This window comes from Lissotriton helveticus, chromosome 1_2 (assembly GCF_964261635.1).
Source record: "Lissotriton helveticus chromosome 1_2, aLisHel1.1, whole genome shotgun sequence".
Taxonomy (NCBI): Eukaryota; Metazoa; Chordata; class Amphibia; order Caudata; family Salamandridae; genus Lissotriton; species Lissotriton helveticus.
In genome coordinates, this window is record NC_136058.1 from 379311635 (window position 1) to 379335916 (window position 24282).

Genomic DNA, 24282 nt, shown 5'->3' on the forward strand with positions numbered 1-24282 from the left:
GGCACCTTTCTAATTGGATGTAATCCATTTGGAGGACTTCAAAGGAGTGGTCGGGGACTCCAACCCCTCCCCGTGGTACTGCTGTCCCCTTCCCTGGGTTGTGTTGTAGGCATACCATGCATTGTTGTACTAGGCGTTTTGCTGAGTCTGCTATCCTGCCGTTATGCAATACCCTAGTGATCAGCTCAGTCATGGGGGCGGATCCTATCTGTGCAGGTAAGTGTGCCATGGTCAATATGGGGATTAGATATGCGTTTGGTAACAGCCATTTGTTTCCTTCTTTAGTCCTCCAGCAGCCTTCCTCGTCTTTTAGTCCCACCCGCGCCCACTCTGTCCGTTCGTCTTGTGTACCTGTCATTTATATATCTCTTACAGTCGTTCTAGCGTCAGTCCATCGTTCAGCTTGTGACCTGGTCACATACATTCGAGTCGTGTTTTGGTACTCAGCTGTGGCTCGGTCAGTAATGTCGGCTAGTGTGTTTCCCTGTCCAATGAGATCTGTCACCTTTTTAGGTCGAGCTCTCTCGACCTATTGCCGCCGAGTTGCTTCCTAAGGGAGACAGAGTGGTGCACGAGCGCCGATCTCCCATCGTGGGCGTGCACGCCCAGCAAGCAAGCCCCCCCCCCCTCCGGAGCCGTGCACATCTCAGTCAGTCAGCCATGCCTCTCTCAGTCGCGCACGCACACACACACACACCCCCACCCCCACACCTCACCTGCGCACACACAGTCACACACGCGCATCCACACACTCGAAGTGCCAATCTCCTGTCTCGCTAGCCTGATGCACCAAAAAAAAGTCCCCCTACTCACCGGGCTGACTCAGGGCTCCCCCGCTGCTCTCCAGGCCGGTCTTTCCACCTCAGGTGTGTTGTGTCAGCGGCTCAGGCGGGGCTCTCCATGGCCACGGGAGCCCCGCTAGCTCATTTCCGCAATTCTTCTGGCTGGCTTCACGGGCTTCTCGATGACGAGTTTCATTCCTATGCGTCAGATGTGCACGCTCACGGCACAGCACGTGGAAACGCGCACAGCGTGACTTTGAGTGTGCGGCCTTCATGTAGCGTCTCAGGAGCAGCAAGCAAAGAACTGGTTTCTCGTTGCCGCTTCGCAAAAAAAAAAATATATAACTCAAAAGAAAAAAGAAAGCAAAACATCGGGGTGAAAAAAACAGGAAAATCCCAGATCAGGAAGTGACACCGGAGGCGCGCCCGATGACTTTTGGGCGCACAGGCTGCAATTGTTTTCTAATTTCTATTTTGGGTCTCCGCGCACCCCCCGTCGCAGGCGTGATCCGAGGCGGAAGCCCCCTGGAGGCAGGGGTGGGCTGAATGAATGAAAGAGAAAGGAGAGGGCTCTCCTCTCATTACGCATGGACACACGCAGACAGATCGCATTCGGCATTCAGTCAGTGAGTCAAGTAACCCAACCCCTCACCTCACTCCACAGAAGCATATCCTCGGGAGGAGCCGGTGTACAGTACTACAGTGAGCTGAAACCTCCCCAGAGTAGACGCAGCACCTCGCCATGGCCGCGCAGAAAGTGGCGCCCGCTAACGGGCAGTTTGTGTTCACCTTCTACAAGCATGTCGCCGCGGCGGCACAGTCCAAGAACATATTCTTCTCTCCCGTCAGCATCTCCACCGCCATGGCCATGCTGTCGGTGGGGGCCCGGACCGGCACCCTCTCTCAGATGGTGGAGTGCTTGGGGTTCCTCCCCCCCCCGGTGAGCTGCCCTTGGAGGAGGTGCACACCAGCTTCCACCACCTGCTGCAGGTGCTCAACGACCCCGGCAGCTAGCTGCAGCTGCACACGGGGAACGCCCTCTTCATCCGCGAGGGCGTCGAGCTGCTGCGCCCCTTCCTGGACGAGCTCAAGCAGAACTACCAGTCCCAAGCCTTCTCCACCGATTTCCAAAATGAGGAGAAGGCCAAGAAGCAGATCAATGGTTACGTTGAGGAGCAAACGAAGGGCAAAATTGTCGATTTGCTCAGCAGCCAGGACACAAGGACTGTGCTGGTTCTCATCAACTACATTTACTTCAGAGGTAAGATAGATGTCTTACGCACGAATGAAACCGCACGAGCTTAATGTTACTTTTGCAAGGTAGATTTTTTTTCTCATTGGATAACAAAGAAGTAATCCTTTTTCAGGTTGATTATTATTTATAAGACAGTCGTGCGTTACACACATTGATTATTGTTATGTTTGTCCTTGATGGTTGTTGACTTTGCGGGATTTGGGAGAAGTAATTGAACATTTAAAAGCATACTTTTTCACGAGCAACGGAGTTGGAAAAGTTATTTGAAAGTGTCTACCTGTCCTGCTTTACTTTCTTGCTCAGAAGTAATCGGATTACTTATTTGGATTACTTGTTATGCAATCCCATTCTGTACTAAGACAAAAAGTAAATCATCTGTAACTGTGTGAAGATGGCTGTGCGCAAATGACTTTATAATGGCTGATTTCTATACGCCACTTTATATACAAACTAGTGCAGCAATAGTTGCTTGTTCTGTCAGCGCCAGGAAGCCCTTTGTGGGTAGCTGTGCGCCCTATAAGAACGTTTTAATATTAATACTAGTGCTGCTGTAAATTAGACTGCATTTTATACAGCGTCCTTGAATTGCTATAAAAGCTCGGTATTTACCTAGTCCTATCATCTCCACAAAGCTGTACAAAAGATGGTATTTGCATTGCCTGGCAGAAAAAAAACATTGTTTGAAAAGGGCGCTGTGTCCTTCACGTACTCCTGAAATGCATTTCTTTTATTAGTCTACATAGCGCCAAAATTCTCTAACATGTAGTTTTCTTAACAAAAATGTTCTTAATACTAAGTCTGGGTGTGTAATTTTATCTAGAGAAACCCGCAGCCTCGTCAGTCAGCGCCTGGGAGACAGCTGCACCCATGTGCTGAAGTCCAGGGAGATTGAAGGCGTAGGCAGTGGTTTCTTATCCCTACTCATTCAGCGGTGTCTTTGAACTCGCTGCGCCCATTGGCTGCCATCCAGGTGATCTCTGATGGTTAACATTACACGAGCAGGCCCTTTTCACCCCCTTTTATATTTTTTTGATTTTTAGCAACAGTATCTAAGGTTTTAAAATAATATGCAGATATTGTATTTATAGAGCTCTTCGTATGCCATTGTGGCTATTTTCGGAAGGTGAGCTCCTGCACCGCTGGGGAGCGCTTGATTGGCCAAGCCTTGTCGTTGTGATTTGCTGTGGGCCTGTGGGGTGCATTTTGATGACCAGAGAGGTGCTTATTGTGCCCTCCAGAGGCAGCCTCTACCAGTGTGCGATGGAGGGGGCGGTGCGAGTGTTAGACATGCAAATTCTATTTAGGACTGAAATTTATATAGGCCACTACACAGCACCGACCTAGCCGTAGAGACATCTGAGTGTAGTGTGCCCATGTAGCTTGAAAAAGGACTAATCAGAAAAGGGCCAGAAGCCAACAGGGCAACAGGCACAAGGTGGAGATGCTGTAAAATGATGTCAAATGTGCAAGCATGGGAGTTGGTGACATGAGCAGTAGCGATGCACCTTTTAAGGTCTCGTCCTCGAGACCTATTGCTGCCGAGTTAGCTCTGAAGGGAGACAGACCGGGGCACAAGCGCCGATCTCCCATCGCGGGCGTGCACGCCCAGCCCCCCCCCCCGCCTCCGGAGCCGTGCACATCTCAGTCAGTCAGCCATGCCTCTCTCAGTCGCACACACACACACACACACATACACACACACACACACACCACCCCACCTGCGCACACACAGTCACACACGCGCATCCACACACTCGAAGTGCCCATCTCCTGTCTCGCTAGCCTGATGCACCAAAAAACAGTCCCCCTACTCACCGGGCTGACTCAGGGCTCCCCCGCTGCTCTCCAGGCCGGTCTTTCCTCCTCAGGTGTGTAGGGTCAGCGGCTCAGGCGGGGCTCTCCATGGCCACGGGAGCCCCGCTAGCTCATTTCCGCAATTCTTCTGGCTGGCTTCACGGGCTTCTCGATGACGAGTTTCATTCCTATGCGTCAGATGTGCACGCTCACGGCACAGCACGTGGAAACGCGCACAGCGTGACTTTGAGTGTGCGGCCTTCATGTAGCGTCTCAGGAGCAGCAAGCAAAGAACTGGTTTCTCGTTGCCGCTTCGCAAAAAAAACTCAAAAGAAAAAAAGAAAGCAAAACATCGGGGTGAAAAAAACAGGAAAATCCCAGATCAGGACCGGAGGCGCGCCCGATGACTTTTGGGCGCACAGGCTGCGATTGTTTTCTAATTTTTATTTTGGGTCTCTGTGCAACCCCCGTCGCAGGCGTGATCCGAGGCGGAAGCCCCCTAGAGGCAGGGGTGGGCTGAATGAATGAAAGAGAGAAAGGAGAGGGCTCTCCTCTCATTACGCATGGACACACGCAGACAGATCGCATTCGGCAAGGGGGCTGCCCACCCTGGGCCTCCCTCCCGCCCTCAGGCGCTCCCACCGCTGCCTGCACATTGGCTGACACACACGCCCGTCACGCCACTCCTGGATATCGCAGTGAGTGAGCCGCACAGAGGAGGCTGCCTGGCTGAGTACAGCACTTTTGGGGAGAGGCGAAAGAAGCCCAAAAAAGCGAAAAGCCCAAGACAAACACTATCTTTACCTCCTTAAACCTCGCCTAGGGATGTCCGCGAGTTCCTTCTGTTCTAGAGCATTCATACCGCGCATGAACCAACCACGAGACATACAACGCGGTCGTAAACACAGAAGCTGGAGCTGGGCACCCATGCCGCTTGCATGTGGGACTTTGCACACAAAACTGGATAACTCAGGGCTTGCTCACCTGGGCTCTTGCACCCAACTTCTCTAGAGGGAGGGAAAACAAGCCCATGAGCCTCTCGATACACCAAACTCTACACGAGCAACAGCAGTTGGCGCCTCAGCAGCATCTAAGCTTGGGTGTCAAACCCAAGACAGCCTTTAGAAGACACCATAACTCGTGGATAGGATATCACCCGAAGTGCAAAAGGGCAGGTCAGACGACAGAAGCAAAGGTGGCTACAAGAGACGTTTTTCAATCTGCTCTGGCACGGTGCCAACCATCCTCTTCATAGTGGGGTGGTCATTTCAACATTCATTCCCTCTTACCCAGAGGCATGTGCCATTAAGTGTAGTTCGTTCAACCCTGGGCCTACCTTGCTTTTTTATTGTAAATCTTTGTAAGTTTTCATCAATAGTACGAACCATAAAAACTATAACAGGGTGAAATAATGGTCCGAAACGTTTCCAGAACACAATACACATTCTCATCAGACAGTAGATGGTTACACTGGACACCCCGGTAAAAAGGAGGAGTTATATACACAGTATGAATCTCCCGGCCCCCTCCCGATATAGAAAGACCACCCAAAGATACGTGTACCAGGACTGAGTGGAAAATCCACCTCTGTCCTTCTTGTCTCTGCTGCACGTTTAGTCCATGCTTCAGAATTCTCTCCATGGGCCCCACACCTTTTCGCATTTCTGAGAGCAGCCTTGCGTCTTACATTGTATTGTCTGCCTGCAAACACCAGACCATGTTTGCTAACCATTGCTCCGTGCTTGAGACCTCCAAGCTACCCCATAGTCTAATGTCTCTCCTGGCGACCACGAGGGCCAAGCTGCGCAGTAATAATGCATAGTTGGGCAAGATCTGCTCCCACTAGTTGCCCACTAGTTGCCCAATGTCACACACAGTGGGCCAAGCGTCAGGGTCTTCCCCATAGCAGCGAGATCTGGAATCTCACAACCAGACTTGCTGCATAGGAATCATAGTGTGTAGGAGTGTACTAGAACGGCCAGGATGGACTACACTCAAGCCCCATGTAGTATCCTCTTGCATTTTATTACAAACGCGTACACAGACAAGTTGAAGGCCGGACATTCACTAAAAACACATGGTTGTTGTTGAAGAAATACAATACTATAAGGGGGCTTTAGTGTAGTCCGCCCTTCACATAATTAGGAGCGGAACATGTGTTAAAGTGCTGGGATACCCTTCAATGTTGCATGTTCATCATCTGTAGTGATTGATTACAGTACCCTCCCATAAATAGTGGCCCCATAGAAAACCTTAAAGAATGCCAGGCGATTTACACTCCAGGTAAACTGAGAATACCACATCAGAGGACTTCAAACTGTGGGGCGTGCCCCTCTGGGTGGCTGTGGATGTGTCCCAGGGAGTGGGGAGAGAGGGAATGCAAATGGGTCTGCAATTACATTTAAATGAAGAAAGCCTGGAAGCTCGAAAGGTACGTTTATGATTTCTGTACTGTCTTCATTTACATGCAGCAGATAAAGCCCATAAAACAAGTGTGAGGATGGTACTACTGAGTGGCATGGGGCAGGGTCAGTGAGTGGGAAGTCAGTCAAAGACCTGGTTCAAAAAGAAAGAACCCATTCAGCATTGTATTGCTTTTTTTCACCTTCTGGTAATTGCATATAAAAACATGCACACACTTCAAATGAAAAATAAATGCAAGTTACACTAATCAAAGGGAAATATACTCTTTTGCCTTATGAAACCTCAGTTGGTTAACGTGATCAATGAAGATGTCTTAGTGTGTGACCAGACAGTCTATAATTAATCCTGATTGGTACAGTGAGGAATAGTGACTTGTTTATAGTGCTACAACGTCCCAATCTTTGACAGAAAGCACTGTGACTGCCATTATTTTAAAACTGTATAAAACAGGCTGCTGCAAAATACTGTTTAACATCAAACAAGTGCTTTAAAAATATAGGTTTTAGTGATAAGCATTCAGACGATATCTAGTGTGAATATTTTTATATGTGGCCATTTAAAGGGTGCACTCTTTTTAAAGGAGGACACATATATTATCATTCAGAAAGAATAAATATTTGTCACCATGAAGCCGAGTGACTCCGTTAATTAAAAGCTACACTTGATTCAAATTAGCCTTTATATTTGGTGATTAAGCATTGCACACTTTTACATTTCTTTAAGGTAGCAGGCACGTTGGTAAGAAGGAATATTTCTTCTTTAGTTCTCTACTGTTTCCCAGCATAGGAGCCCCTCCCCACCCTTTGTGAGTGGGCACTGAACCCCAGTTATGGCAGTTGTACTATAAAAAAAGAACATGGGGTGCATTTTCCTTGCTAGCATTTGTGCCCAGTTCACCATTGTTGTGCACAGAACAAGACCCAAGCAACAGGGGAGGTGGGATGGGGGGGCTTAAATGTGCTCTTTTAATGTTTTTTTTTTACACAAAGCGGCAGAAAGCCTGCTTTGTGCATCTGACCTGGAAAGAAAATGGCCCTGTTGTGTGGGCAGAGTAGACAGCCTGCTTAATAGAGCTGTAGGTATCATTGGTGCTGCAGCTGCATTAGAAGTCCAGGGCATACTTGCTGTGCCAGTGTTTCTTTGAGCTTTGGAGCAATGAGCCAAGGGAGGGGAGAAAATGAAGCACAGGAGACACCTTGATTTGGGCATCAGAGAGACGAGAGTGAGAGGGACTCTGAGAGATGGGATTTACGTTTCCAAACCCTACATCTGCGTACCTTGACAATATTTGTACAGAGTAGGTACATATATGTAGAGTCAGGTATAGAAAATCAAGAGTTACTTGCATGCCAATATTTTTCCACGATATTTTGTCCACGATATTATGTTCCACCGATATTGTGGGTTCGATATTCTTGGTACATACCTGACTGCTATGTTGTGTCACTGTTAATATCATCATAAATATGACACTGATCTATTTTTTTTCCTGTTGCAGATTTTCATGCATCATTGCTCTGCACGGGTCTTAGTAAATCTATATTTCCCTATATGCACTTAGCTTTTGATATTTTGTCCCTCAATATTCTTTCTTTTATATTCTTGTACCACAATATTGTTGGTGTCCCTATTCAGTAGTGTAACCAGCAGTCGCAAATCGCTAAGTGGAGTTTTGTATTGTATCAGAGAGCCCAAGTTATAATCCAGCACCAACTTTTGTAATTCATGCAGTCAAAGGAAATTCTTGAGAACAATTGTCACTTATATGACTGCCCTATGATGACAACAGCTACATTTACTATGTTTGGAAAATAAAACAATGCCACCCATCCGACTCATGGCGCTACCTGGTTATATTTGGCCCTTGACTTTTATGCACCACTAGGTTCTGCTACTTTGCGTAAATTTTGCAGTCGTGGGTTAGGATGAAATTCTATTGCTGTTTGCGGTATTTCGGCATGAACATTTTCATACATAATCAGGTGTTTTGCAATAGTTGATGCAATATTTTTTTTTTTGCTTGTCATTACTTCAGACGCAAATATACTTAGTGCACGAAAACTATGATAAAAACAATGCTTTAATTATCATCACTGTGAGACAGCAGAAAGGGAGGCCTTGACTGAGGGAGCTATGACTAACCTGGGGCAGGCATTAATTGTGCTGACAGTGATACAGGAGCACCTGGGAGCTCTTGACACGCAGCACCGTGAGTAGAAAGAAACTATTTTTTTAAACCTTATATGTATTTGTATGGAAGCAAAGATTCCTTCCTGGCATTCATCTACTGCTATGCTCAGCAACTGCGACCAAGGCGCCCCTGGCAGGTTTAAGCGGCATACTGGGGTGCTGCGGTGCCCAGTTTGGGAACTACTGGCCAAGAAAACTGAGTGCACCACCATTAATGTCATACAGGGGGTACCAGATAACTACTAGATGTATTTCAGAAGCCTAAGGAAGTGACCTTAGCACCTCACAAAGAATTTGATTGTGCGATTCCCTTTGAACCTAGAGCCAAGGTTCTAATATGTAGAGTATATTCACTCACCGAACCCTAAGGCAGTACCTTGGAGAAAATCTTCAGAATGGCCTGATCACATGGTCCTTGTTTTAATGTGTCATCACTTTCAATCCATCCAATATCACCACCTTTTCTTCCTCCTCGCTACTAGGTTTTGTGTTCTTGTTCTCTTTGCAAACTTATGCCCATCCTAAGTAGTCTCTGTGTGTGGCTCTGTGTGTCTGTGGCTCTGTGTGTGTGTGTGTGTGTGTGTCTGTGTGTGTGTGTGTGTGGCTCTGTGTGTGTGTGTGTGTGTGTGTGTGTGGCTCTGTGTGTGTGTGTGTGTGTGTGTGTGTGTGTGTGTGTGTGTGTGTGTGTGTGCAAATGCAATAGGTGTCGCATTTGCGAGAGACTAAGCTATTGGCATTGTAAATGACAATGCCATTTATTTATCTGTTTTCAAAACCAACACATAAATAAAGTTTGTCATTTACAATGCCAATAGCTCTAACTTTAGCAAAGGCGAGACCGTTGCATTGTAAATGCTTGTTATGTGCTTGGCATTTAATCACTGCTAGCTACTTTGGGAAGAGGACTGCTTTTGTCAAGGCGGAGACTGGATCTCCATGTAGGATGGGTGTACCATGTGAATTCAGGAACCCTCTTTCCCTCAAGAGGAGTCCAAAATGATGAACTACCCCGAAGGCGTACTGGCTGTCAGTGTATATGTGCACTGTCGTGCCTGCTGCTAAAATACATGCTCGTGTGAGGGCAATGAGCTCTGCTGCTTGTGCAGATCGTTGTGCGATGTGGGCTGTCTATAGTACTGTTTGTGCTGTGGTGACAGCGTATGCAGCTGAGGTGGTGCCGTCGGGGAGTTTGATGTACGAACCATCTACCCATAGTTCCCCGTCTGGTTCTGGAAAGGCAGTGTCTCTGAGATCTACCGTACTCTTGGTCTGTTCGTCAGTCAGTGTCACGCAGTCGTGCAATGGAGCCACACTAGGGTCATTTTCTGGTAGGGGCAGCAATGTGGCTGGATTGAGGGCGCACCACCCTAGTTGCAGTCCGACACAAAATGGCGCTTCCCCCAAAATGGTGCCTTAACTCCCCAGCTCACAGCGTCTCAGGTCCTGGTGACATACATTCCCCGTCGTTTCCTCGGCAGCCTCCCACGCCTCTGGGCACTCCAGGCACACCGACTCTCAGTCCTCCCTACACTGGGTGCCTGCTCCTGAACTGTCTTGCCAGACGCAGTGTGTCTCTCCACTTACTTGCTCTTTGTGTCCTGCTCGTGATGCGCACAAGCCCGCGCTTTGTGGGAGCTATCTGCGGGGGCCTGTCATGTCGGCAATGTCCACGGCAGTCCTCCTGAGGCATGGGTCATGCACTTCACTGTTGTCCCAGGCCTGTGTCGTGTTCGGGCCTCACTCCTCACCGCGCTGCTCACCGGCTGTGCCAACACCCCAGGCCTCCAGATCATCGTGGGCTTCGCCTCGGGGGCCGTCACCTGCACAGACACTCCAGGGCCTGAACCCCAGCCCGCCTCCAGCAGTCCTACGCCGTAGCCTCAGGCCGTGAGAAGAGATGTTACCTCTCGGGGCACCGGGCGTGCTTTATCCTCCTGGGCTGCACACCCGGTCTGCAGCTCCCCTCCGGCGCTCGGCCGTCTGCTAATCCCCAGGCCGCAGATGTCTGCCTCTCTCCGTGATGTCCGCAGCGGCTTCTCAGGACACTGACCAGGCTGCCTCCATTTTCGCTACGCTGCCGTCGTGGGTCTGCTTCCTGCCCGGGCCCCTCTTCTCGCCGCAGAGACCAATGGCGGCGTTAGGCAGCATGGTCCTTCAGTATGTGGCAGGCCTCAGCAGTCCGCCACCGGTGCAGTTACTTCAAGGCGCCGCGTTTTACAGGGGCAACACTGGGCCAGATCCTCAACATGCCCCCGGCGGTCTCGCAGCTCTGCCTCAGGCTCCGATGGCGGACGTTACCTCGCGGGGCACTTTGCACGCCTTCTCCTCCTGGGCAGCGCTGCTCATCCGGGCCACAACTCCCCTTCCAGCGCCTCGCTATCGGCTAACCACCAGGCTGCACAGGCTCTCATCTGCGTCCCTGCACCAGTCCCGCTCAAGGTGGACACTGATTGCAACTCAGAAGCAGAAATGTCAGGATAAACTGTTGACTGGCTTGCTGGCCACACCCCCAAGAACGGCTTCCCATGTGAATTTTTTTAATTGTTCCAAACTCCATTCCTCCCTCACTATCTGGGAGTGATACATGCGGCCCTCGAACAAATTACGGTTTTCCCCAAGCCTGGCTGGTCCTCGGTTCAATACTCCTCATATCACCCTATTTCATTGCTGAATCTTGAGGCTAAGCTATTGGCCAAAGCCCTGGCAATCGTATTCTTCCTTATTTGTCGAAACTTGTTCACCCAGATCAGGCCGGCTTTATGCCCCATATGGCTACCCGTCACAACATCCGACGAGTCCACCTCGGGGGTCCGGCGGCTCTGCTCTTAGCAGACATTGACAGAGCATTTGACTCGCTGGGATGGACCTATCTGTTTGCTCTTTTGCAATGCCTAAACATAGGCCCACGCCTTATGTCCTATATTAGACTTTTATCTACTGACCTCTCGGGCTCAGTCAGAATAGCGGGTGCGCTATCCAATCCCTTCTCTATAGGACGTGTTGCCTGGCATGGGTGCCCCCTTTCCCCATATCTATTTGCCTTAGTTATGGAACCATTAGGTGCTTGGGTTCGTAGTGACGCACAGGTAATGGGCTTTGAATGGTTGGGTGGGGGAAGGTTTCTCAGAGCGGATTGCTCTCTATGCGGATGATTTCTAGTTTTTTCTTATGGATCCCCATCCGACAGAACCGCGTATTCTCGGCATCATGCAGATTTTCGGCCAGCACACTGGCCTGTATATGAACACAAAGAAATCTATTCTCTGGCCTACCCATGGGGTTTCGGACATGGTCACCTGGACGGCAGAAGTAACATTGGCCACAACCGGACTGAAATATAGCGGTGTGTACATCTCAGACACCCAATCAGTGTCATGGGAAAAGAACATTGCCCCCATCTGGAGGCGCACTCAAACATAGATGGAGTCTTGGACGCGTATGCCACTCTCCATATTGGGCAGGTCGGCAATATTAAAAAAAATACAAAACCACTCCTTTCAGATAGCGGTCTCCTGATTTCGACAGCTAAATTCCAGATTGAGCCGCTTTTTATGGCAAGATCAGGCTACTAGGCTACTACTTAAAACATACTTTCAATCAACCTACTGTGGGAGTATAGTGACCCCCAATATTCAGTCGTATCATGCAGCATCCCACCTTTTGGTCTTAAACGACTGGTGGTATGGAATTAACAATGACCCGGCCTAACGGGTGGACAAATGGCTGATGGGAGATATGTTGCTACACAGACTGCTCTATATGCTCAGAGCTGTGTAAGCTGCTGCCAGCTACTTGAGTAATCTTCAGGGCGTAGACAAACTCGCTGCGATGGGTGGGGTGGTGGTGAAGGCGGCTGATGGGGGAGACCCCTCTGTGGCAGAGCACCCTTATGCCACAGGTGACCGCATTAGCAGGGTTTAAACAATGGGACGCTATAGGTATATCCACTTTGGGTGATGTTCTGCGTGGCACCACAATGAAATCCTGCCAGGAACTCAGACATGAATATGACATGCTACTTACTCCATTTTGCAACTGAGACATGCCTTATCCTCATATATTACTAACCTAGAATCCCATATCAAATTCAACCTTATTGAGCCCAAATAATTTATTGGGGACTTGGGCGACCATAAAATCGCAAAGATCTACCAAACATTAGTGACAAATCTTTCCACGACTTTATCAGAAACCCTGTAAAATATGGAAACGAGGGGTGGATTTTAGGGGCCTTTTATTAGAACCGCCTCCGTCACAACCTGCAGAAGTTGAAACCACATAGCGAGACAGGGCAGTAAGGTCTTTCAATTAGGTATGATGTACATAGATAGGCTTGATGGGCTTGACCAGGGTTTTGTTCTGCGGTATGCAACACAGATGTTAAAAATGTTTGGGACTGTCATTTACGGACCTGAATGGTTTACTTTCTTGTTCTACAATTGATATATAATAATCACCTGCCTAGAAATCAGTATATTGACTACTGTACATTTTCATTACTTTGTAATACTTGCTATTACCATATCTGCTGGCTCAATAAAAAGAGTTTTGATAAAATAAATTTACTTCGAAATGGGGCATAAAAACGGATTTTGGTGCTTACGAATTTGATGTGCTGTACTATAACAAGGCATGCAGTCTTCATCTCTCCCAGTAATTATTAGGTATGCTAAACATTACAACACATATAACTGTGATTCCAACCTAAATAGCTTTTGCGCAGGGATCTCAATTTAAAAGAGCAACTGTGATGAGGTCCAATTGGAAAAAAAAATCCTAATGGAGGCACCACTCCTTTTCATTCATAAAAAGGTAAACTAATGATGAGATAAAAAATTACATTATTTCCTGTCGCGTATACCTAAAATGTTACTGATTGGTATCTGTTATTACGATTGAATTGCATTTCATGGGAACAAAAATAGAGAATTTCATTTTTGTAAATAATTCTGTGAAAGTAATTTAGTGGCGATTAATAATACTGAATGTTCTAGGGGATGTACATAGGTTTAATCATATGCAAGTCTCTTAGAACAATAGTAGTTTTGCCTGTATTGAAGGGCTTTGATCAGTACTCCACCATTGTAGAAGTTTGTGTTCCTGTTTTACTCATGCTGTTAATGTGTTTATGTATGTAGAGGTTTTGTGCGATGATCGTGTGCCTAGATTGCACATGTAACTAATTCTCTCTTTGCTACAGGATTTTGCTTCCTATTTTGCAAATATTTGTAATTGTTCATTGCATTGTGCTTGTATTTTCTCTTTTTACATTGTTCTTGGTAGTGAATTTCACTCTATTTTTTTTGTTCTGTGCCAAAAGCTTTCAATCTGAAATTTTATAAACTGGTTCAATATCTTTATTCTAATATCATGAAATTCCATTAGATACATAGTTTTGTTCTTGTAAAAAGATAAGACGTAATATTTTCTCTTAATGTATTATGATTTCAGATCTATTTACCTCCAACCGTGTGAGGATTTATGTGCATCTTAAACTAAGACTCCTCAGAAACGTGCACAAGAGAGGCTGGATGCAATGGTGTTTGATCTTCAGAAAGAGAGAGCAGTGTCACAAGAGCCCGAGTAACCCAAGCATGAACAGGATCATCTTTTAGGAAACCTACTGGAGCAATCACTTGGATGTATAAGTCAGAGTACCATCACAACTGCTGACTAAAACAAAAATCTGCATGAAATCAAAATGCAAATATGCTATATACAATTTCCAACAGCCATTGATCTGAGATCTCCCAGTGGTAGTTACAGCATTACTGCAATGCTACATGTTATGTTTGTGGTCAATGTAATCATAATTTTTTGCTAAACCATTGAAGCCAGATAAAATCTTCAAATATACAGAACACATATATTGTAAACCTAGACAACTGAAGGGTAAAAGATGTAGCACTTCATCGTGCAGTACTGAAAAATGTGCTAGCATATGCAGAATTATTTTTGTCTTGTGTAAAAATTAACGTCCTCGAACAAGAAGACAACCCTCAACAGAGAAGTCGAGACTGTGGACTTAATTTAGGAGTTACTCATCCTTTCTGTTGTTTGAAAATTCTTATTTGCAATATCACTTACCTGTGAATGTGAGATTAAATTTAGAGTTTATTGACCATGATGGGCCATCAGCATACTAAGCTGGGGGAAGAACATATAAATGTAGCCAACCAAGAGTGTGAATCTCAAATAGAAAAACAATGCAAAGGCACCAAATGTGCAAACAACTTGAAAGTCACATCAACAAACCTAAAGTACCACCAGCAAACACAGATAGTAAACAAAATATACATGTGCAGTGAATGTGGGAAGACCTTTAAGGAGTTCTCAATCCTAAGGGTCCATCAAAGAATACACACAGGGGAGAAACCCTACACATGCAGTGAATGTGGGAAGAACTTTCGTTTGAGATCAACCCTAAGACGGCATCAACATACCCACAAAGAAGAAAAACCATACACATGCAGTGAATGTGGGAGAAGCTATAATGAGTTGTCACACCTAAGACTGCATCAGCGAACACACAAAGGAGAAAAACCATATAAGTGCAATGAATGTGGTATGAGTTTTAATGCATCATCAAGCTTATGGTCTCACCAGCGAACGCATGCAACACATAAAGCAGTGATATGCAATCAGTGTGGAAAGGGCTTTAATCACTCATCATACCTAAAGATCCATGAGCGAATACACACAGGAGAAAAACCATACGAGTGTAGTGAATGTGGTGCACTTTTCAGTCATTCAAATACCCTAAAGCGTCATCAGCAAACGCACACTGGTGAAAAACCATATAAATGTAAGGAATGTGGGAGGGGCTTTCCTGACTCTTCAAGACTAGTGGTCCATCTCCGAACCCATACAGGAGAAAAACCATATACATGCAACATATGTTGTAAGAGTTTTAATGAATCATCATACTTAAAGGTACATCATCGAATACACACAGGAGAAAAACCATACATTTGCAGTGAATGTGGGGTAAGTTTCTCTTATCGATCAGCTTTAAAGATCCATCGGGTAATGCATACTTCAGTAAAGCCATACGTGTGCAATGAATGTGGAAAGAGCTTTAAAAGACCAACAGCCCTTTCGTGGCATGAGCGAACACACACAGGAGAAAAACCATGTAAGTGCAACACATGTGAGAAGGGTTTTATTAGTTCGTCAGCATTAAAGCGCCATGAGAAAACCCACACAGTACAAAAACCACACACATGAAGCAATTGTGGGAAGATCTTTACTCAATTGTCACACCTAAATGCCACATGCAGATACATTGAAAAAACAGATGTGCAACAAATATAGGATGAACTGTGGGCTTTCTGTAATTGTCCTCCCCAGAGAGCACTAAATGGAAAAAGAAATGCATACAGTGAATCTGGAAAAGGCTTTATTAATTTCTCATTCTTAATATGATGTCAGCAAACAGGTAAAAAAAATAATCAGAACATATTGGATGAATGTGCCAGCTATCAGTTTTAAAGAACAAATATGATGCAGTGATTGTGGGTTAACGGCAAGTTTATGTCAGTGAATATATATGGCAAAAAATCATAAAGGTGAAAGAAATATTGACTTTTGTACAAATGTAATGTAAGGAGTCCATCAGTGGGCATGCTTATAAGAAATTCCGCTGAGGAATGACTGTAAACTCCGTTAGATCCTCGGACCTAAGGGTCTTTTAACAAACAAAGATGCAAAACTATTCAAGTTCGCTGAATATGGCATGAGTGTCACCCATTAATGTGTCGTAAGGCTGCTCCTTTAAGAATGTTAAGGAGAAACCCTCTTGGTTTAGCCTTTCACACACCTGCGCTGTTTTTACTTTATTGTGTAATGTTTCCAGGAAGTCACACTTGCATTCTTGTTATTATATTGTTTACACATTTCTTATATCAACTGTTGTTCCTGTATTGTATAAACCTCCTGGTCCTTTGTTTCAATGCAGTTAGTTATTCACTGTTGACACACAATAGTATGATGATGAACAGTTCTTTCATACAAATCCTCTTGCTGTACAAGTATAAGGGGTTATATATGCTCAGAGCATGCATTTAAAAAGTATTTTCCAACAGTATTAAAGAAGTCTGGTTTCTGTTTAGTGGAAGAGTAAGGGTTGCAAATTATTCATAAATAAAATAAATACTAGTAAATATTAAAACTCTGTCATGCATTTGTCAGAGTATGGCTGGCTAGACTGGAACGCTTGCTGCAAGGACACTAAGTGGTGCAGAAGCGGACTAACACTGAAAATTGTCAACAACCACAAGTCCTGTGTATAGAGGCTCTGGTGACTTTGAAGCTGCTCCTTTCTGATTCTATCTGTGCTGTTATTTGTTTTTTGCTTTTGTTATGTTTTGTAATGTACCCCAAAATAGAACTGAGTAGTCACCTAACCTTTCACCTACATTGGCCCTGCCATTGTACTACATAAAGTTTTTTGGTATTGACCTTTTACCTAGTTAAGCACTGCATAAATGTGTGGTTTTCCCAGAAAACTAGCCTAATTTATTATGCATGAGGATTCTCAGAACCCCAGCAGGATTACCATCTTCTGCTAAATAACTATGTATAAGGGTCATCCTCGGCCGACTTGACACAGCAAGGTAGAACACCTGACGGTAACTTTTGGGTATAGAAGCACCACATCTTTGTTGGGGCAGGCAGAGGAGAAAGGCTTCTATGCTGCCGCGAGATGCTGAGGTTCCTGCACGCAGATACTGCAGCACGCTGTGGTCTGACATCCCTTGCAGGGGTGTCCATCTCAAGACCAGGACAGGGTCCTATGTTCTCTCACACCAGGTAATGCGGTTGGCTTCATCCTAGTGGGATTCCTGTCACTAAACCTACATACATTCTAGGAACACTTAGGTACATCTAGTTAGGGTTGCATCGTAAGAGTATGCCTTATTATTGTCATGTATTACATACCTGCCTATATTCATTGTTTTAGCACTATGTTAGAAATCTACCATCCATTTACTCTGTTGGTGCTTATAATCATTTATATCTGTTTCTATCTTATGGTTGTTTCAGCACACCTATTTTACACTAGAATGGCACTGGTTCAATAAATGCTTATTGAAAAACGTCCCCATTTATTCTATGTATCTCTCTGAGACAAAGTGAGCATGAGTGACTGAGCGAAAAGTACTGTACTGTTTCCACGATCCCTGAGGGGACAGGGTTGTCATGTGCGATAGTTGGCAGGAACTATTCCCTCCTTGGTAACAGGAGTTTACAGTGGCACTGTGAGCTAGCTGGTATACAGGTGAACATACCCGGTGGGGGTGCCTGGAATCAGTCTGGACACCAATCTGACAGTCTATGTTGTCTAAAGGCACATATCATATATAGATTTATAGGAACTACACAATACTTTGTTGTCTCACCTCAGCCTGCCACTTCTCCAGGTTGTGTTAATGGCAAATTAACCAATTTGAATAATTTCTCTGTTTTGTTTGGAGAGACTTCGTAAGGAGCTAGCATGTATGCATACTAGAATCACATGCAATCACAATGGTCTACCTTCGGTGATGTGGCTGAATACACTTTTGATGCCTACAGGGCCCGTTGCTAATGCAAGCAGGCAGAAATGGAATAAAATGGAAATGTACTCTTTGTGCAAGCTTTGCAATATGTTGCGTTACAGGCAGCTTACTAAAAGCAAAGTTCTAACTCTTATTTAGGGCTGTCACATGATATGAAGCAATTAATATATTTGTACATAATTCCCATCATCATTGAATTATCACAATGTCAAATTATACAAAATGGATGCCACCATTGTCCTCTAAACTTAGCTTCCACATTTCTGCCCTTTTGATAAACAATGATGATGGCATATTCAGGCATACTCCTACATTATAACATTTCTATTTTTCTCCGTCATGCTCACCAAAAGATGTTGAGAAATATGTCCAGACCTAACAATTTACCACATTAATTTCTTAAGTGTAGAAATTGACCTTTTGAACATATTTGTTCTCCGCATAAGTTTCCCAATTTGCTCTCCTATTTTTTTCCTGCCCTGCCAACTGTCCCCCCTTCCCCCACTTTATCAAGTGCTATTTGTTCATTTTGGTACAGTATCTCTGTGTCATTTAAGCAGTATCTTCGGTATAGCACTGTGATCAGAATACACTATAAGGAGTGTAGTCATTATAATGGCAGCAACGAGGGTCAATATTGCTAGTAGCACACATGGTAATTTTCTCTCATTGAGGCATTGGTCCAGTCGTTTGTACGTGTGGCTAGTGTAACTAGTTGGAAGAATGTCTTATCTTCTGTTGCACTTTCACTCTTTTCAAAAGTCAGCTGAGGAATAATGCAGAGCCTTAGTGATCATACTTGTAAACAAAAAAAATAACCGTTTGTGCCTGTCTTCAAGTAATTTGAGAAGTAGCAAGCACTTGTAGACTGAGGGGTTGGAACATTGATGTTCCAGATGTCTTTTGTTGATGTATCGTTGGGGCCCGCTTGCACTCTTCCTTTCTCTGCAGTGTGCAGCACATGCAACCCTTCTGGGTGAGCTCGGATATCTTTCTCACTTGGTTACTTTCGTGGGATACGTGTTGTAATGATGTTGTACTTGATGTGATGCAGGGGAAGGCACTGGAGGCTCCTGTGGTGGCGGCGGAGTCACTGCTTTATTGGTATGAGAGCCATTGATCCAGGAAGTCAGGCCCTCACTTGACTGTTGTTGCTGTTGTCAAAGGACCCGATATGGCCCCTTCCACCGATGTTGGAGACAATGCCGTCTGGTGTGGGCTTTTATCCAAATGCACTCCTCTGGCTGGAGGCCATGGGCTGCTGGTGTCTCTGCTTCAGGAAGGGCCTACATCACGTGACGATGTTATTCTTTTGCAGTACTGAAGAAGGAGATCATGAGGTACGGACAGAGGGACAATAGACATGTGGTCTGGAATGTTCTGTGGCCGGCCAAACACAATTTCATGTGGGCTGAGCTTTGTCACTCTGTCTGAGATACATCTCATGGACAACAGAGCAAGTGGTAGTGCATCAATCCAGGTCCGTTCAGTGGATTTACAAAATTTTCCCTATATTATTTTTCAACACACCGTTCTTTTCCTCAACAGCGCACGCTGCTGCTGGATGATGGGCACAATGTAGTTTCTGTGTAGCTCTTAGCCGCTTGCACAACCCCTCAATCAAATGTGAGATGAACGCCGGTCCATTGCCAGAACCCAAAAGCATAGGCACTTAAAAGCGTGGAATGAATTCTTTCAGGAGGCATTTGGCAGTTCTTGCATGAGTATGCCTCAGTCTATTTGCTGAACATGCACACAATAACCAACACATACTTGTACTTTTGAGTAGGGGGGCATGTTGATGAAGTCCATTTCATGTGGGAAAGGGAAGTAGCTTGGGGCAGTGAAAGTACCCTTTCCAATTTTACCGTTGTACCAGCATTAGGAAAGCAGTCTGATCATTCCATCATGTCCCACATGTGATGGACCATGAAAAAGTCAGGCCATGGGAGCAAGCATTATCGCTGGTAAACCTATTTTTCCATTTGGGCCTTTCCATATTTCCTCTTCTGTTATAATAATAATATAATAATCCACATCCTCATCGACACCACTGCTCCTGACGTTGCCTTCCTAACGGAGACCTGGATGAACGCCTCCTCAGCGCCTGACATCGCCATCGCCATCCCAGAGGGCTACAAGATCACCCGGAGGGACCGCACCGCCAACCAGACAGGAGGAGGCATCGCCATCATCCACAGGGACACCATCCGCATCACGACCTTCACCGACGACATCCTGACTACCGCCGAACACCTACACTTCCAGATCCACACCGACCCGAAGACCACCCTCAGAGGCACCCTGATCTACCGACCCCCGGGACCACGCACCCAATTCAGCGAGGACATCGCCGACTTCGTCAGCCCGCATGCCCTCCCCTCCGCTGACTACATCCTCCTGGGGGACCTCAACTTCCACCTGGAGAACAACAACGACCGCAACACCACCACCCTGCTCGACAACCTCGCCAACCTCGGACTCAAGCAACTAGTGACCACCCCCACCCACCTCGCCGGACACACAATCGACGCCGTCTTCTCATCCAGCAAAGACATCGCCTTCAGCCACGCCACAGGACTCCACTGGACGGACCACAGCTGCGTCCACTTCACCTTCAGAAGAACGACGACCCACCACCACCAGCAACAGGTCGCCCGCAGAAGCTGGAGCAAGATCACAGCCGACCAGCTCGCCGCTTCCCTGAGCCAGCACCCTGCCGCCAGCTCAGCGAACCCCAGCCAGGCCGCCAACAACCTCACGAAGTGGATCAGCAACTGCGCGGACGAACTTGCCCCACTGAGGACCCCGCCCAGCAGACCCGGCAGCAAGAAGGCCCCGTGGTTCACCGACGAACTCAAGAGCTCCAAGAAGAACTGCCGAGCCCTCGAGAAAGCCTGGAGAAGGGAGCCAACACCGGACAACATGACCACCCTCAAGCTTGCCACCCGGAAGCATCACCAACTGATCCGCGAAACCAAGAAAACCGCATTCAAGGACCGGCTGGATAACAACGCACACAGCAGCAAGGAACTCTTCAACATCGTGAAAGAGCTCTCCAACCCCAACGCCGGAAACAACAACATCACCCCATCGCAAGAACTCTGCAACTCCCTCGCCTCCTACTTCCACAACAAGATCGCGGACATACACAACAGCTTCAACACCCAACCGACGAACGCCACGTCCAACTCGACCGAACCACCGCCCCCCACCACCACCCTCCGCGCCTGGACTCCGATCTGCACCGAAGAAACCGTCCGCATGATGAACTCCATCCACTCCGGATCTCCGACCGACCCCTGCCCTCACCACGTCTTCAACAAGGCCGACGCCGTCATCGCACCCCACGTGCGTGACATCATCAACACCTCCTTCACCACCGCCACCTTCCCTGAGAGCTGGAAGCATGCCGAACTAAGCGCTCTACTCAAGAAACCAACAGCGGACCCCACCGAGCTCAAGAATTACCGCCCCATCTCGCTGCTCCCGTTCCCAGCCAAAGTCATCCAGAAGACCGTCAACAAGCAGCTGGCCGCCTTCCTCGAGACGAACGGATCCCTCGACCCCTCACAGTCTGGCTTCCGAGCCAACCACAGCACCGAGACCGCCCTCATCGCTGCCACCGATGACATCCGAACCCTGATGGACAACGGAGAAACAGCGGCCCTCATCCTACTAGACCTCTCCGCGGCCTTCGACACCGTCTGCCACCGCACCCTAGTGCATCGCCTCAGCAACGTCGGAATCCAGGAGAAGGCGCTGGAATGGATCATCTCCTTCCTCGACGGAAGAACACAGAGAGTCCGTCTACCACCGTACAAGTCAGAGGCCACCGAAGTCATCTGCGGCGTCCCTCAAGGATCCTCGCTGAGCCCAACCCTCTTCAACGTCTACATGAGCCCCCTCGCGGCCATCGCACGCCAACACAACCTCAACATCATCTCCTACGCCGACGATACCCAGCTGATCCTCTCCCTGACCAACAACCCCGCCGCCGCCAGAGCCAACCTTCACGAAGGAATGAAAGAGGTAGCCGAGTGGATGTCGACCAGCCGCCTGAAGCTGAACTCGGACAAGACGGACGTCCTCATCCTGGGATCCTCGCCCTCCGCCTGGGACGACTCCTGGTGGCCCCCCGCCCTGTGCACCGCACCCAAACCGACAGACCACGCACGCAACCTGGGCTTCATCCTGGACTCCTCCCTCTCCATGACCAAGCAAGTCAACGCCGTCTCCTCGTCATGCTTCAACACCCTGCGCATGCTACGGAAGATCTTCCGGTGGATCCCCAACGAGACCAGGAAGACTGTCACCCAGGCACTCGTCACCAGCCGACTGGACTACGGCAACGCCCTCTACGCCGGAACCACCGCCAAGCTCCAGAAGAGACTCCAACGGATCCAGAACGCCTCAGCCAGACTCATCCTCGACATCCCAAGACACAGCCACATCTCCGGACACCTAAGAGACCTGCACTGGCTCCCGGTCAACAAGAGAATCACCTTCCGTCTCCTTACCCACGCACACAAAGCTCTTCACGATCAAGGCCCGAGCTACCTCAACAACCGCATCAACTTCTACGCTCCCAAACGACACCTCCGATCAGCCAGTCACGCCCTCGCCGCCGTCCCCCGCATCCGAAGAACGACAACAGGAGGAAGGTCCTTCTCCTACCTGGCCGCCAAGACCTGGAACTCCCTCCCGACCCACCTGCGCCTGACCCAAGACCACCTCGCCTTCAGGAAGAAGCTCAAGACCTGGCTGTTCGGGCAGTAGCAGCACCCCCCCCCCTCGCGCCTTGAGACCCTCCGGGTAAGTAGAGCGCTCTATAAATGCCTATGATTGATTGATTGACATTTGTAAAGCGCACAATCACCCGTACGGGTCTCTAGGCGCTGGGGGCTGTCGGGAAGATTAAGCAAGCTATTGCCCAGAGTCACATGGTGCTGGGCTAATCTGCCGCCGGTGCCGGGGATCGAACCGCGATCCCCAGATTCGGGAGTCAGTCGTCCTAGCCACGGCGACACACCTCTTACATCCTCCCCTTTTCCATTCTTCCTTCTCTTCCACACTCGCCCTTTGTGCAATATACTTTGGGTCATAGTACATATCATCATCCTTTAACTTGATATCATGATATCATATGGGGTAGAAGCAATTTGAACCATTGTGTTCTCACAACCATTTAATGCTATTTTTTTTTCTTTCGTCTCCTGCATCAATGAATGCTTCACCTCTTAATACATAGTCCTTGGATGTGGTGTGTGCAGCACATTCTACAATTGACACTCTCTTTGGTAGCAACAGGCCTTGCAATAGTTGTGTTATTAATGGTGCATGCTGTATTTGTTGGTCAGCTGAGGTAAAGAATCCCTTCGTAGCTCACAGCGGGCCAAGATCAGGGGCCACCCTAAAAGTATATTGGCTGTCTGTGTAAATGTCCACTATTCTTCCTTCATGTTGTTAATCTTACAGTACATTCCAGTAAACTTCTAGCCATGCCCACTGTGTAAGAATTTTGTAGTGAGCCTGTGTTATTGCTGATGGATGAACCACAATTAGAGCTATATCCCCGTCGGGGAAAGGTGTCTCTTAAATCACATTGAACATTAGCATACTGATCTGTGGCTAGCACAAATGGACTATCCTTTACCCAACACTCCTTGTCTATGACCCATTGCTAGGTGAGAAATCAGTAGTGGTACAATGTGTGGGGCAAATTGCCAGAATTATTGAACACATTTGCTCCAGTGGAGCTTTCTAACCAGATATGAGAGGGTGAAGACGTTTATCATTAAGCACATGCATGCAGACATTTTGAAAACAGGAAACCTATTCCACTCTGTAGGGTGATGAAGGAAAGAACCTAAAAATTATATTGTCATCCCTGTACAAGACTTTAAAAAAAATCCATTATCTTCAAAAGCAAAAGAAGAAAAAAAACATTATACTATAGCTTGTCCCAACAGCAAACACAGGTGAAAATCTTTCACAGTAACACCTTTTAGAATCTAAATACTCATAGTTGTCAAACTGTGCCAATCCCTTATACATTGAAACCTATGTGCAAACACCCCCAAAGACTGCACCTGTATACTAAAAGTCATATTAAATCTGTACACATTGTATCCTTAAAACATTATAATACAAAGCACAGTTATTCAGTGCACCCTGTCCTTCTGTATTTACATATTCTCATATTCTTATTACTAAACCGCAATACATAAATATAACAGTTCTACATATTATCCATCCTTTGTAGTCCCTGGCAAAT

The 24282-nt window shown here is 46.9% G+C and overlaps 1 protein-coding gene and 1 pseudogene across 3 annotated transcripts in view; both read left to right on the top strand.

The window, feature by feature from the left end:
* Positions 1-17544, top strand: part of LOC144806043 (uncharacterized) — a 29963-nt gene extending 12419 nt beyond the window's left edge. For all 3 annotated transcript variants that reach the window (XM_078672497.1, XM_078672493.1, XM_078672505.1), the window contains one exon: positions 13897-17544. In XM_078672497.1, coding sequence (XP_078528623.1) covers positions 14569-15672 — 1104 coding nt within the window. In that variant the 5' untranslated portion in view covers positions 13897-14568 and the 3' untranslated portion in view covers positions 15673-17544. The remainder of the gene's footprint in view (positions 1-13896) is intronic.
* LOC144804118 (alpha-1-antiproteinase 2 pseudogene) lies at positions 1525-7399 on the top strand (annotated as a pseudogene).
* Positions 17545-24282: the final 6738 nt, after the last annotated feature.